The following is a 14963-nucleotide window of genomic DNA, read 5'->3' on the forward strand; positions in this document are numbered from 1 at the left end:
TAAGGTTAGGGCCTCGTAGTGCCAAATTAGTCGCTCAAAGTCACATAGGTGATGCCTCATTTATGGGATCTCAACCCTCTTAGACAAACCCTATTTGTAAAGTTTATCCGTCTTGATCCTAATCCTGGTAATCACTAATCCTTAGTCCTAAGTGATGTCAAGATGATGTCACAAGGGTTAAGTTATAGAGCGCTATCACGATATCCTTCAATCCTTGACTACGAAAGGCGTTGTGACGCACAGCCAGACATTTAAAATAAATTTTCCCATCACACATGACGTAATCATGTCTGGCTCTACGACAAGGCTTTATTTTACATGTCAATGCTGCTCATTGTCAATACATTACAATGAGCAGCTAAGTGAACTTCACGTGAGTTAATTAAAGTTCCCTGAAAGAAATATGTCATAATATAACCTAAAGCGATTACTAATGGTGGTGATTCTTCACCTGCAGACTGCACTGGATATGTATCAGTGATTATGAAAGGAATTTTTGGCAAATACGTGTTCGCCAAAATTGTTTTCTTTAAAAAATTCTCTTTTTTAAAAAGGGAACAAAGTTACCGAAAGATTACGGTCGGAACTGATGATTTTAATTTGGCCGTCGTTTGATTTATCTTAATTTGAAAACTGTGTGTGAATAGAATAAATATTCAGCATAAGAAATGAGGGCTGTTAATCCATTCGGCCTTAACGAAAGCACACTCAACAAGTTCTACCCCAAATCCATACGACAATTTTCTCCATCAAGTTCACAGCTTAATTCCCAACCACAAGTTTTAGGTACAAGTATCCAACCGCAAGCCCCCAAGCCAGTCTCCAACCGCAAGTCCCCATCTCAAGTCTCAACCTCAAGTCTCAACCTCAAGTCTCAACCTCAAGTCTCAACCTCAAGTCTCAACCTCAAGTGTCAACCACAAGGCCCAACTGCAAACCCAAATGTCAAGTCCCCATCTCAAGTCGCAACCTAAAATCGCAACCTCAAGTCTCAACCACAAGGCCCAACTGAATGCCCCTATTTCAAGTCCCCATCTCAAGTTGCAACCCCAAATCTCAACCCCAAATCCCAACCTTAAGGCTCAATCTCAAGTCCCAAGTCCCAACCTCAAGTCTCCACCACAAGTCTCAACCTCAAGTCTCAACCTCAAGTCTCAACCCCAAGTCCCAGCCCCAAGTCCCCGCCTCGAGCGTCACCTCACAGGCAAGTCTCATGACTCACGAGGCGTCGACAGGCGCGCCAGGTTGCACACGGTAGCCAGGATACCAGCGCCGAATAAATTCTTCGCGTCTCGCCTCTAAATTTTTATTGCAGGATTAAAAATTTGCACGAATTTCGGGAATGAAATTCGACGTGACGAACGATCCAACAATGTATTGGATTACCAGCAAGATGGATACGAATCGGAAAACGGAATTAAATTTTAGGGATTGTGTTCAACGAGAAAATTCCTATGCTTTGTTTCATTGCTCGGTATACATCACATGAACCTGATACACCAATTACATTTCAAAATTTTCATTCATTTAAGGAGGTCTGAATTATAACAAGCATAAGTAATTTTCGTAGATCAGACAGTTAAAAAAAATTAATTATGAAAAATGTTGTTAATATTTACGGGCTCGGAGAAAACAAGACTCGAAAAAACACAGTTTTTCAGTCTCACAACGATTTTATTTATAGACGTGCAATGAAATTGCATAACATTATAGTCACTAAAATTTGACAAATTATGAATAATGCAGTCCGAAAGTTTACTGAAATGTTACGTTGTTATATCGTTATTCGGTTCCTATAACGTCAGGCAGTTCTTCGTCAATTGGTAAATCTCCAAACTTCAGAGTAGAGTGAGATTGACTACAGGGGATATGTATGAGACAGCCTATAATCGCAGTTCGAACCATTTAATTAGGTGAAAAACCATTTAAATGGTTTAAACCATTTAATTACGTAAAATTAGGTGTTAAAACCAACACACACTATCACGCTCAGGCCTTACTATCAATAAATGCACTGAAGCTCCACCCAGTCGCATTGTGCGAGAAAGTATTAATGAACGACCATTATTGCTTGAATTTTTCGAAAGGAAATAATAATTGTTCAAAATGTTCAAAAAATATAAAGTACACGTACTCGTAGAATGGTGTCGAAAACATAAAAATTTAATTTAAATAATGATTAAATCAATATCAAACAAAATTCATTCATCAGTGAGTCGGAAAGAAAAATTATCGAACGTTACTCTTTCGCAGCGCATGAGATAATCTTGAAAATGAGTAAAATTAATGATTACACAGACTACCAAAAAATCAACCTTTTAATATTTCATGCACAAAAAGTGCATACAAAAAGCACACGTGAAAATCTAATGCAGTGCTTGAGGTCAACACGTTGAGCGCGCGGGTCGATAGGCGCGTTGTTACAGCGCCTGCGCTACAGGTAGCGTGACAGACGTACGACAAACACGTGAATATATTCGAAGTCAAAACTGAACAAAAGGATCATAGATTATTTATGCATAAATGTGGAATACACTGGGGTCAGTATTAAATGTGGAGTCTGTCGAGCTAATAAACTCGTTATAACTAACAAAAAATCTAGCAACATCCTGCAATTGCACTTGCGATTGCAATTTATTTCACTTATTGCACTTCCGTAAATTACCAAACGAACTGCAAAACGAGCACTTGGTGAAGAGAAATCTACGGGCAGTAAAACCTCTTCTTCGATCGTAGGAAAATCGGAAACGAAACCTCCGATAAACCAACATTGACCAAAATTTTGCAAATAGTTCAGTCGCACAATACAGTAGTGATGCCAATTCAGACTGATGGAGCAAAAACATCAAGTCGAAAGTGTGATGAGACTATTTTAAGAAGCAATACAGACAGGTTACCAGCAGAGATCACATCGGGGAGGTTATTCAACATCGGTCGGCAATGATGTTTGCGTGCATATGGAATCCAGTAGCCTTGGAAGGCTATCAGCTGGAGCGATCACTGCAAGCTGCGTTCATGGCATTTATTATCGGTTATAAGGACGAAGAGTAGTGTCAGTTATTTCTTCAGTATCGCTTTCGCCAGAGTGGCATGGTGTTAAAATAGTTCTACAGCTTGACATCCAGCTAAGAATCGTTCATGCAAACCTATCCTCTAACTTGTCTTTAATGCCGTACAAGTTGCAGTGCATAGAATTAATTTTGATTACTGAACGTAAATGTAGAGATCGAAGCATCGCTGAAAACTGCATGAAAACAACAATTGATAACAAAATTTTCTCTGACTGAACGAAAATAGAAATATCGAGCATCACAATCGCATAACCTCCCTCGGTGTGACCCAATGATGGCTGCAAGCAGATCATTTCTGCTGTTCCTTTTTCTGGTTAGTAAATTAAGCATGGCGTCGTCTAGTGATATCTACACGCACGACCGTAAACGTCCAGTGCCACTACTGGACTCGAACCACGCGTGTTTCCAGCGATTTGAAGTGAGTGAGAATACCATCATCAGAGCCCAAGACTCAAGGCAGGCCGGCGCAAAATTTCTCAACGAATCAGACGTAGGAAACCGAGAAGACTGCATGGCGCTGTGCTGTAGAACTGCTCGCTGTACCGTCGCGGTCTTCGAAGAAAAGGTAATTCTCTCAATTTATAACTGAGATAATTACAAGTCTTTTATTCAAATTGGCGGTATCTTTTGGAGACAATTTTTCTGGTAGATCAGGCTAGACGTCGGTTGTGCAATGTATGTATGAATGGCCCTATAGAATAATTAAGTTATTCTCAAGAAACCGCAACAAGCTTATATTAAAAATGGTTGAATAATTATAAAATATTCAAATAATAATAATGGACATTTAATTTATTATAGTTTAGTGAATGTGTCTCTCGAGTGCGTCTCTTTAGTAAAACATTATAATAAAGGTTCGGGAAGATTTAGAATCGACATTGATCTTCGAGCATGACACGTTTTTTGCTGGCTGAGCAGAAAATTAAATGTTTTCTTTTATTTCCAGAACGCGGGCTCTTGTTTCCTGTTCGACTGCGGCACTTCAGAGAACTTCGTATGCCAGTTCACGACTCACGCGTACTACACATCCACCAGGATCAGGGAGCTGCCGAATTTGCCCGTCGCAACTTCATATGCCAAACAAGAGGCGAAAAAACAGGAGCACGAGCAAAGGGAACTGGAAGAGCAACAACAACAGCAAAGGACTGGTCAACAGAGGCAAGATGACAACGTTGTGTGGAGTAGACCGAAGAGTCTGCATGAACAGGAGCTTAACAACCTGAGGTACGTAAGTTTTATTTGGTTTTGACATCAGAAACCAATTATACGAGTATTGCTCATGTATGTATTTTTGATAAGCAATTCATTCAGAAATGTGCGGAAAGATCACATTTGGTTAAAATTAAATATGCATGTCAAAAACACATTCTGATTCAGTAAGAAAAATTATTATTTGTTGCAGAGGAACGGGGAAGAGGTTTGAAAAATCAATAGCCTGGGTTGTTGAGACCGAGAGCACAATCGTGAATCGTTCAGCCACCGCAAATTTATATATCTCTATGCAAATATGCAATGATCGACGATTTTTTTGACGAAAAAAGTTCAAGTTTTTAAACACTGAGCCGTGTACTCATTGATGGCTCAGAACTTTATTCGAAAATTGATAGTGGAATTATAATTGTAATCCATAGATTTGATGCCTGACGACCTCATAAGAAAATTAGGTATTAAACTGTTGCAACGTCTAACTGCCTCGCAATACTTTATCATTTAATAGTGGCGAAAGAAGAGGCAAGGCTAGGGAGGAAAGCTAAGACGTGTAAAATTAATTACGGGTAATTTAAATGCCGCATATCGTTGCAGTGAAGGTTTCTGTATAATGGACAGCGGAAAATGAATATCGAGGTACTTCAGAGCAAAACTATTCAGTTACCCCTAAAAAAGAAAATTTCACGTTTCTTCCTTTAGAAAATCGAATTTTCGATGTTAAACTACAATTTTTTTCACTAATATTATGTTCGTCATATAGATAAAATAGAATTTGAAGTCTCATGCGCACAACTGGAATATCAATTTGGTCAGTACCTATTTATAGTGTACTGAACTTGCGCCTAAAGCTTACCGAGCTCATCGAACCGGATCGACACTTCAGTCGCCGAAGTGTCGATTCGGTGCTCATCGATAGTTTATTGTATAGTCTAAATTGAACTTGTCCTAAATTACAAACTGATCTTCACATCTCCGTCATCAATTTGTGATTTCAATAAAACATTTTCTTTATCCATAGCACTAATGGTATTATAAAATATATGAAAATCTATCAGTGAAACATTTGTTAGTAATTCATGTCCATTACATCGCAATTCGATAACTAAAGCATCAAATATCTGTATCATTTACGAATTATACTGTAGGTCAAAACTATCAATTAAGAATCAAGGAAAATAATACATATCTGTTATAACAAAGAAATAATATTTCAGAAGTCCGGATTTGAAGTCTACATCCTCCCGCGATTTGACCGATACCGGCGTTAGAACTCGAAGCGAACAGCCCAGGGTATTGCTGACAGCGTCCAGGAAGGAGGCTGAGACAGCGACTCTACCACCGCCTGCTACTACCCCGGCCAAAGGTAATTCTAAATAATTTTAATATAATATCAACCGTATATCAATATATATCAATATCAACTGCCAGTCCCAGGTATGGGTTAGAGTCCCTATTACTTCAAAAAATGTTACCTAAGGACTAGTAGAGCCGGGCTGTAATTGAAACTATCTTCCAAATTTTTTAAATTAAATTAAATTAAATTTTTAAATTAAATATTAATTCTCACTGTAATATTCTTAACGCTTGTCAGACATCACTTACATAGAATAATTTCACTTCTGACGTCTCACTTTTTACGAGCATACAGACAAGTTTGCTCGAGATCCGGAACAGAATTTTTTTCTGAAGCCTCATTGATCAAGGTAATCAATCTCCTTCATATCCCCAGCTTCTAAATAACACGGGATCGGGTTTATTATTTTGTACAGGTGAAATTTTATCTTGCGCAGAGTAGAACGCCTTATTTCGCACGTCAAACTAATATGTCTGTCTCAGTCAAGTGTTCTTTGAAACGGTTCACCTGAAGTGACGATACAACACAATCTGATGCTTCATTTTATTTCTATTCGACTCTTAATTCTTCGGTAAATCTTGAAATTATTCATCAGTGAAGGTCCATTCGGAAATACCCCGTCAATACAGTGAAGGTCCGTCTGTGGTCCGTCCGGAAATACTAGCACGCTTGTTGCCAGGTACGCAAGCCCAGATTTCTGGCCATTGCCTAGCCCACTCTCCGATTGCACCGGAAATCCGTCATTTCCTAGGAACATCTATTCCTGCACTTTTGGCTACTCAGCATAGAACATTGAACACATCAGCGTCTATTTTGTTGAGAGTTAACGAGTATTTTACTATCTTAGCTAACGTATTTCTTACGAGACGTTTAAACATCGTGTGATTGGTTTTGTAAACTCATGAACAAACTCAATTACACGAATGTGAAAAATCGATTATCTTCTGATACTGTTGTGTTGAAAGAATGAACGCTCAAAAGGCGTCAATGAAACTGCAGATTTATTCAATTCTTGGTTGAGCTTCGAGGGATTATTCTGATATTTATGCCTAAAAATGATATTACGTTGTCGAATAGAATTTTTATACGATTCTCAGCACAGGTCTTCATCATTGACATGATCACGCATGTGTCGTTCGTACGCCAAGACAAGTGTTTGTTTTTGATACGCCAACACACCGAAATGTTGCTAATACGCTTACGCGTGGTTCGTTGATACGCCAACACACCCAAATGTTGCTAATACGCTTACGCGTGGTTCGTTGATACGCCAACACACCCAAATGTTGCTAATACGCTTACGCAATCCATAGATTTGCGTATCAATAATGCAACACGTATCAAAGACACGTGTTTGTCTTTGATACGCCAACACACGTGTTTATTATTGGCGTATCCTGTTTATTCCTGTTTTAGTGTGTAATTGATACGCCAGCACACGAGTCGCTTTGGCCGTTGATACATCAGCACCCGCGTTTGCCGAGATACGCTAGCGCGTGCGTGTGCTATTGATACGCAAGTGAACATGCGTGTCTAGCCTTGAGCGTAAGTGGCTTGCAATTTGTCGTCGTGATCCATTTGAGTGAATATTCTGCATTAGAAGTGAGAAAAGAATAACCGCTACGAAGGTTGGAAGTCTCGTGCATTTTGGCAATGACCAATATTATTTTTTTTTTATAAGGCCTCCCACACTCACCATTCCAACAAAAAGAGTTGGAACCAAACCAAACCAAAAACCAATATGCGCAGAGTTTAACACTTTACAGCATGAGTAGTGTGTATGAATCCTGTGATCTATGCAAATAAATAACTGATAACTTATATAGTTACATACAAGTATTCAATTTACTGGAAATGCATTTTCTCAAAGTTAAGTTGACCATGTTAGAAAACAGGATCCAGAGAACATTCGAGAAAATCTTGTCATGTGGTAAATAATTTCCACTAAAAGTTGCTAATATTTCAACAATCTGAAACAGAATTTCCGGAACACGTCTCACCTTGGCTGTATGGCGATTGTGCGAGGCCTTCAGCTGAGCGACGGCCGTTGCTGGTTTACTTTCGGCTACTTCGGTCGGATTTTTGTCGGGCACGACTGTGGTCGGAACCGAAGCGTTGGTTGAGGACTTGCCGTTTTGCAGGGCTGGTTTCGCTTGATTGTTCGACGGTGAGGTTGAAACCGCGCTGAAGTTGGCATGTTTGTTTTGAACTGATGTCGCAATCTTAGTAGCTGCGGGTGGCGGTGAAGGTAGAGCTTTCGGAAACTGCAAAGAAACAATACAAGCATTGACTGAGTGACACATGCAATCGCAAAGAAATATGCCTAAGCTACTTACTTTTCGAGTCGCGTGCAACAATGAAACGAAAAGATCCATACAATGCAACGAAAGATTCGTTCGCTTCTGACGCTCATTTCAGGTCAAGGTCTTTAATAAAAATTATTTGAGGTTAAAATTAATTCAGATTGTTAATGTAATTTGAACTTGAAGTACTAAAACAGGAAGTTCAGCAACCGTAAAAACACAGATTTCACTGCTGTGCTATGGATGAGGTTCAGCAAATGTCTATATTTGGAATTAATTTTTGAAGAACGATTTTCGCAAGGTAATGGAAGAATTGTGGTGATAAGACTCGCATTTCAAAATTTTGCTCTGTTTATATAGATGTGATAGTTTTAAAATCTAAATTCAGCAACTGAACATTAAATTTAACTTGTTTCATGGAACTAACTATGTCAAAAATACAGAAATAACTTGTGCATCTTAATGAATTTATTATTTTATATCTGATTTCAGGGAAATCTTAATTAACGAAGGTGAAATTCAGGTCGCATCGAACTGAGATACTCATGATTATCTAAGGCGGGTTCAACAACTTTCGTTTCACGTCTCACGGCGGTGATCAAGATTAGCTTTTTCAGTGACCTCAATGCGAATCTCCTTCTACTTGTAAGGGGCTATCGTTACCAAGAAAGAAGTTCGCAACCTTTGACTTAGTGCCAACTTTCGCCTGCCGTTAGCGCTTCACTGACAATCGGCGGATGTTGGTGAGTTAGGATATATGCTTTCCTGAGCAATGCTTTGACTGCAGTACGGGCTTTGTTCTTTTACAAAGCGGCGCATCGCACACTTAAAAAAATACAGCAGCGTAATTGAACAGCATGTGAAGGAAGTGATGAGCGTTACGTGTCACCAGTTATAAAATGGCACTTTGGGAATGTACGACGTCAACGTTGCGAACGTTGAATTGAATGAAACGTGAAAAAATTAACATGTCTTACGTAACTTTTTCAAAAATGCCCAAAATTTCTCTCAAAGTACGTAGTTATGCACAAAGAATATTTTAACGAAGTATCAATAGATACTCCGCTAAGCTTAGCCAGAGCTCGGAAGTAATGTTTAAACTTGCACTGTCATAAAGTAACGCTGTAGTGGCACGCAATCTGCCACCTCGTGTAACACTCAAGTGGCTTATTTTGCGGCAACCTCTTTGTGATGTATCATTTAAATATTTAAGAAGAACATTTTTAGCGCATTTTCTCATTTATGAAAAAAAGGTGCTGTTGTGCTCGTCATGTCTGTCCGTCCGCGATTTCACGTCACATACAGACGAGAAAATGCGCTCTGTCCCTCACTGCAGAGAGTACTGATCTAATTTTTTTTTCAATTAGTCGCAAGTGAATACTCGCGAATATTTTTGATTCGCGATTTTTGATCGGCTGCATAAATTCAACATATGCTTGAGAAATGTAGGTATTTTGTTTCAAGTTATGGAAAAAGGTTGAAGGGAGAACAACTTTCTAAAAAGAATGATCTGTAGCTTTCCTGTCGTCCAGTGAAGAAGCATAAGTTGAAACTGTAATTATCAAATGATGCGAATAACAAATTAAAAAGTGAATAATATAAAACGTTCCATTGTACAGAAATTTATTTCATTATAAATTTCGATAATTAAAAAAATAACTGGTGAAATTGAAAACATGCTTTGACGCCAAAAAGAAAATTTTGTTGTGGATGTTGGTGAATATTTTTCCGCCATATTTCTTTAAAATTATTTAAAATTTCTTGATTATTCTAATCTAGAAAAAATCCGTGTTATATTTTTCATGAGAAAGAATGCCGGATCAACACTGAACTCGCTTGGGATTAATCAGGCCATTTTGAGCAATTGAGAGCTGCATACCTGAAACCAGATCGTGCAATTCAGATAAAATTCATTCACTAAGTGAAAACAACTGGACTTACTTGATTTGAATATAAGAAAATAAATAGCAATGACTCTTACCATGCAAAACAATAGTGACTGTTCCGTTGGCCCTTTAATTTATCAGTATCGATAAAATTATCAGAGAAATCAAAGAAAATGAGTACATAAAAATCCATAGAGCTAAAAAACAGTGCCTGATGCGTCACAAAAATACCCGAATTTTGGAAATCGTACGCTCACAAGTAACTAAACGAAATAATTACCTGACTGTGATAGCACAAACTCTAAGCGTGAATCTGTTGAGAAAGTCAACTCTCGATATACTCTCAGTTTCCCCACACGTTCCGCAACATCTGTTCTTACGCTTATGGTTGTAATGGAGGACACATAACTAAAAATTTAATTATTCTAATAGAAGTGTTGTGAAAATTCTCCCCGTTGGGTAATAATGTAAAAGCTGTACGAACAATGGCATTTGAACTTCTGAACACCTCAAGTTTTATTTTATTTTATAAATTTCAGCGTTATTACATTCAATATGAGGAGTGATGTATGATTCATATGAATTTAATTGAGTCCAAACAGTCTGTCTCCGTTGCCAACATCGTAGTACAACCTACGTTATTATTATCAGTGCGGAGGCTAAAGGAACTGAAGAAAAACTTACTTAACTCAACTAGATTACTATTTAGTGTTTCGCAAAACGAGCCATTTTTATGTCTACGATCTAACCTGAATTAATTTTAACGTAATTTTTACCTCGTGTTTTATATTGTAAATACGATCTCGTATTTACATACCATCGCTGGCCAGGCTATATAGAGTCAAGTGCATATCCCGTTCGTTTTATTCTCACGAGTAGAATAAGCGTGCCCAGACAATTCCTACAAGGTATCCAGGCTACAAAGAAGCTTATTTCCGTGTATGCGACGCAGACAGTACAAGTGATAGGCAGTTCATCTCGCTATTCGCGTTACAATCAACGAGATCGCGCGCAGAGCTTCTCTTTTCGACGCACGCGCATCGCATGATTGCCGACGTTTCTCTTCCGAACGGAAGCAGTCATTGGGATCGGAGTCGCGTCAAGCTAAGCGAATCACGGAAAAGTGAGACAGATCCACCTAGTGATCAAGAGACTCGTTCTCAGTTCAGCGAATACTTTTAATGCTCGGGAGATTTAGTTAGAATATTATTGCGCCATGACCGAACTTATTAGTTTATTAAAAAACAATTGATTTGTTTACTAGTTGTACAAATTTGGCAGATATAGGTGGTAATTTGCGCTTTTGAAAAATTAAAAATTTATTTTATATACAACTATGATGAGAAAACTACTTTAGTTTCAACGCTCATGAGGAAATTTAGCATTGAATGCACCGAAAAACGTCGCATAAACGGATAATATGATTACAACTCCGTACCTTTAAAATGGAAGGGAGCAATTGAGATACAACCACGTTAATTGTGTCTTTTAACAGCAAAATTTATACCTAACTTTACTCTGTATTTCGCGAACCTGATCAATGATGTCTGAATAACAATAGTATAGAGTTGGACCAAGTCAATGTACTCGGTACATTGCTTTCAGCGATTGTCAAGTCTTTGTTAAGACTCGTCATTATTCTCTCTGTAGAAGAAAGAATTCCATGGCCTTGTCTCTGGAAGGCAACAATGATCACGTCAGCACCTTCAAGGCTTCAGGGACTTTCATTTACAAGCAATTTAGTTTATGCATGAACCTACGGCACAAAGTTACGCTGCAATCTTGCTAAATCTTGCTAAATCATGTTGAATCTTGCTAAATCTTGCTAAATCCTGCTAAATTTTACTAAATCTTGCTAGATCATGCTAAATCTGGCTAAATATTGCTAAATCTTGCTAAATCTTGCATGTACTGCGCTAATACGCACAAACCTTCCTATTACTGTAAGAATTGGAACATACTAAGAAAGATCCTCGATTATACCTACTCAGGCTTGTTCTCAATGAATTCGAAGTAATATCTTACCGAGGTGCTGGCACTCAATTGACTTTTTTAATCCATTGCATGTTTTTGAGTTGGAGCTTCTAACTTGGATTCCATTTTATTGCTGGAAATGTATTAGGGTGCGTTTCTGTAATTAAAATGTAATTGTTAGAGCGCAAATCATCTGGCATAAATAAATTATATATTATCCTTGAACTTATTTAAATTTTGTCCAGTACAAAATAGTTGAAATTCATTTGAATTTCTAAACGGGAGTGTCAATATCAATTTTGGTGTGAGCTGCTCTTTTTTTAAGTAAGGTTTACTTTTCTTTAAGGTTTGTCCTCGGTTTGTTCTTGGTTTGAAAATTATTACAGAAATTCTCAAAACTCCGGTTTTTTAATCGGTCATATTAATTAATTAATTAATTAGTTTATTAATCAACATTTTGATTAATTATTTAACTGCTAACAAGTGACTTTTTCAAAATACGGCTTTCCAATGAAAAAGTGAAAAACTTTTCACATCTTTGTTTGCTTTCTAGTAAGTTTATACAGATTTTAAATTTAAAGATTTTCCGATAGCAGTCGTTTTAAATTAAGTGTTTTTTTCTGCATCTGTTACAAATGAAAAATATATTAATTGCACAAATAATCCAAATAACTTTAGAAGAAATGAATGTTTCACATTTCTGAAATAATACCGAGAATGGCTTGAAATCCGGTTGCTACAATGATACACCATCCCACAAAACTTTCTATCAACATCTATTGAAATTAGTGCTAAAATTTTAACTTTCATTTAATTGGTCTGAAATTTCAAATTACAGACAAATGAAAATATTTGAAACTGAAATTTGAATCATGGGCATAGTGTATACAACGCCATTGAAATAGCGGCGAACACACTCGGAAAAAGGGTCAGGTAATTTAGTCCAAATATTAATTAACAGAATTATAGCAAGTAACATAGATACGCCCTTATGCCGGACTAAACTGAGTCAGTGTGACTCACACAAGTTCAAAAAGTGTACAAGTTCAAAAAGTTCAAAAAGGGTTCCAAAGGCCGGATCCCTTGTGAATCAAGTCACGAAAAATTCAGGAATCGGCAACAGGCCATGGGCCTATTTCTTCAGTACCGACAGTTCTATTCTATTCTATTCTATTCTATTCTATTCTATTCTATTCTATTATAAAAGTGTATCACGCATTGGACAAGCTTCACTCATGTCTCTGTATGCGAGCTTGGAGTTGTTCAACAGGCTAGCCTGTGTTCCGCTTCGCAGCTCAGTAGCAGTGTCTGCTGCGCGCTATCTGATCTGCCGGCTGCGCTCGCTTCGTTGCTCCGCATAGCGACTTGAATTCAAGAAAAAGCGAGCAGTAGTGCAAAGCTGGAAACCAGGTTGCTTGGAATCACAATGTTTATCACATATTTATTGCTTGGTAGTATATTTGAAATAGAAAAAATTATTCAAGCACAGAGCTATTAATTCATATCGAAAACAAACCTCTCATTTGCAACATCGCACTATTTCGAAGAGTTATTAAATGTATTAACATCCTTGTAAATGAATTGTGATTTTTAAGCCTTTTAGACACAAAGAACACAAGAAAAGTCGCTGTACTCCTATGTTGACATGCATGGTCACGACAAATTCAGCTTCAGAGATTACACTCATTCACATACCGATTTTGTATGATCAGTTGAGTACACAGAGATCAGTTTCATGTACACAGAGACACGCAGTGCTCAGAATGAGTCATTATGTGCAAATAGTGCCACACATGCATTATGCATATCTAAAGATATAGCAAAGAGTGGACGTCGCATTGATACCTCCTTTTGCGGATCCAAAAATGGGTCAAGATGACTCACACATGCAGGTGCAAAATGTCGCTGTTTCCTTGGTCATATGCTGCTTGGCTTGAAGCTAGAGTTTGGTGCCTGTGCTCTAGGCCTTTAGGAACTGGTTTCTTCAGCTGCGTTCCATGGAAAGGTTCACAAAGAAAATTAGGTAGTAAATTAAAAGTGAGCCCTCGGGTACAGTTCTCATGATTTTTTTTGCGATGTAATAAAAGATAACTTGCATATTGCGAAAAAATGCTAAACAAGTAATTAGGGCGCAAAATTAAAAGGAAAAAATTATGATGATATTTTTCGTTCAACTCTGTTATTTTCATAGGCATTTTTTCCGAGCGGAATTCCGAATGAATAAACGGAAAAAAACATTCATCTCTAAGCTGTTCACCATGAAATAATCACCAAGCATTCACTCACATACGAGAATAAAATGAAGAGTTATGAACGAACTTTCGAACACACTGGCTTGAACAAATTAGCTTTTTCTTCCCGGAATGCATCGCTTTTGTAATTTTATCCTGCCTAGTCGATTGCTGCTTAGACCGGTTTTTGGTATAGGAGGCGGACCAAGCTTTGCATGCAGTTGTCATGAGGCTGCCACCAGACGGCTGCTCTGTATAAGATGCTACAGGTCAAGCTACTGTTTGCTGGTAGACAGTAATCAACTGCTATAGATAATCCGTGCACAGTAATTAGGGATGCTGTATATAGGATGCTACAGGTCAAGCTACTGCTTGCCGGCACACAGTAATCAACTGCTATAGATAATCCGTGCACAGTAATTAGTGATGATCCTCAGCATAATTAGTTTAATCGCAACCAAACCCAACAGACTTTCCTACTCTGCAAACACTAAGTCCAATTTCATAATTAAGGTATTACTACTACTACTACTTAAGCAGGTATTGTTTCTTGGCTACCACAAAGAAATACGAAACAAATTTCTCATAACACCAAAGTACAGGAAATACGACCTCTACAGTTGCATACATATATTGGAGGAATTTTGCATTCAATCTTTCTATCACTGTAGAATTTACGCGTCGCATGATGTCAAATGCTTCAACGGTTGACTCTTATTTACCATTCCGCAAACGGTTTCTGAAAACAAATTAACTTACAAATTAACAAACGTAAACTATACATCAAATAGAATGGCTATACAATCATGTATAACTGTATAAGTCCTTAATATTTAAGTAGAAATATTCAAAGATGAAATAGTAAATATTCAAGGGCAATAAATATCGACACAAATTTGGATCCAAGTAGACCTAGCCTACTTCTAAATGAGAAA

General features: G+C 37.7%; 1 protein-coding gene across 1 annotated transcript in view; it reads left to right on the forward strand.

Annotated features, from left to right (window-relative positions):
* Positions 1-3061: 3061 nt before the first annotated feature.
* LOC108665796 overlaps positions 3062-14963 on the forward strand; it is a 38183-nt gene continuing 26281 nt past the window's right edge. Inside the window, exons 1-3 of the mRNA XM_018152599.2 lie at positions 3062-3636; positions 4018-4295; positions 5495-5643. Of these exons, the coding sequence (XP_018008088.1) occupies positions 3343-3636; positions 4018-4295; positions 5495-5643 (721 nt within the window). The 5' untranslated portion in view covers positions 3062-3342. The remainder of the gene's footprint in view (positions 3637-4017; positions 4296-5494; positions 5644-14963) is intronic.

The sequence above is a fragment of the Hyalella azteca genome, unplaced genomic scaffold, assembly GCF_000764305.2.
Source record: "Hyalella azteca isolate HAZT.00-mixed unplaced genomic scaffold, Hazt_2.0.2 contig10608, whole genome shotgun sequence".
Taxonomy (NCBI): domain Eukaryota; kingdom Metazoa; phylum Arthropoda; class Malacostraca; order Amphipoda; family Hyalellidae; genus Hyalella; species Hyalella azteca.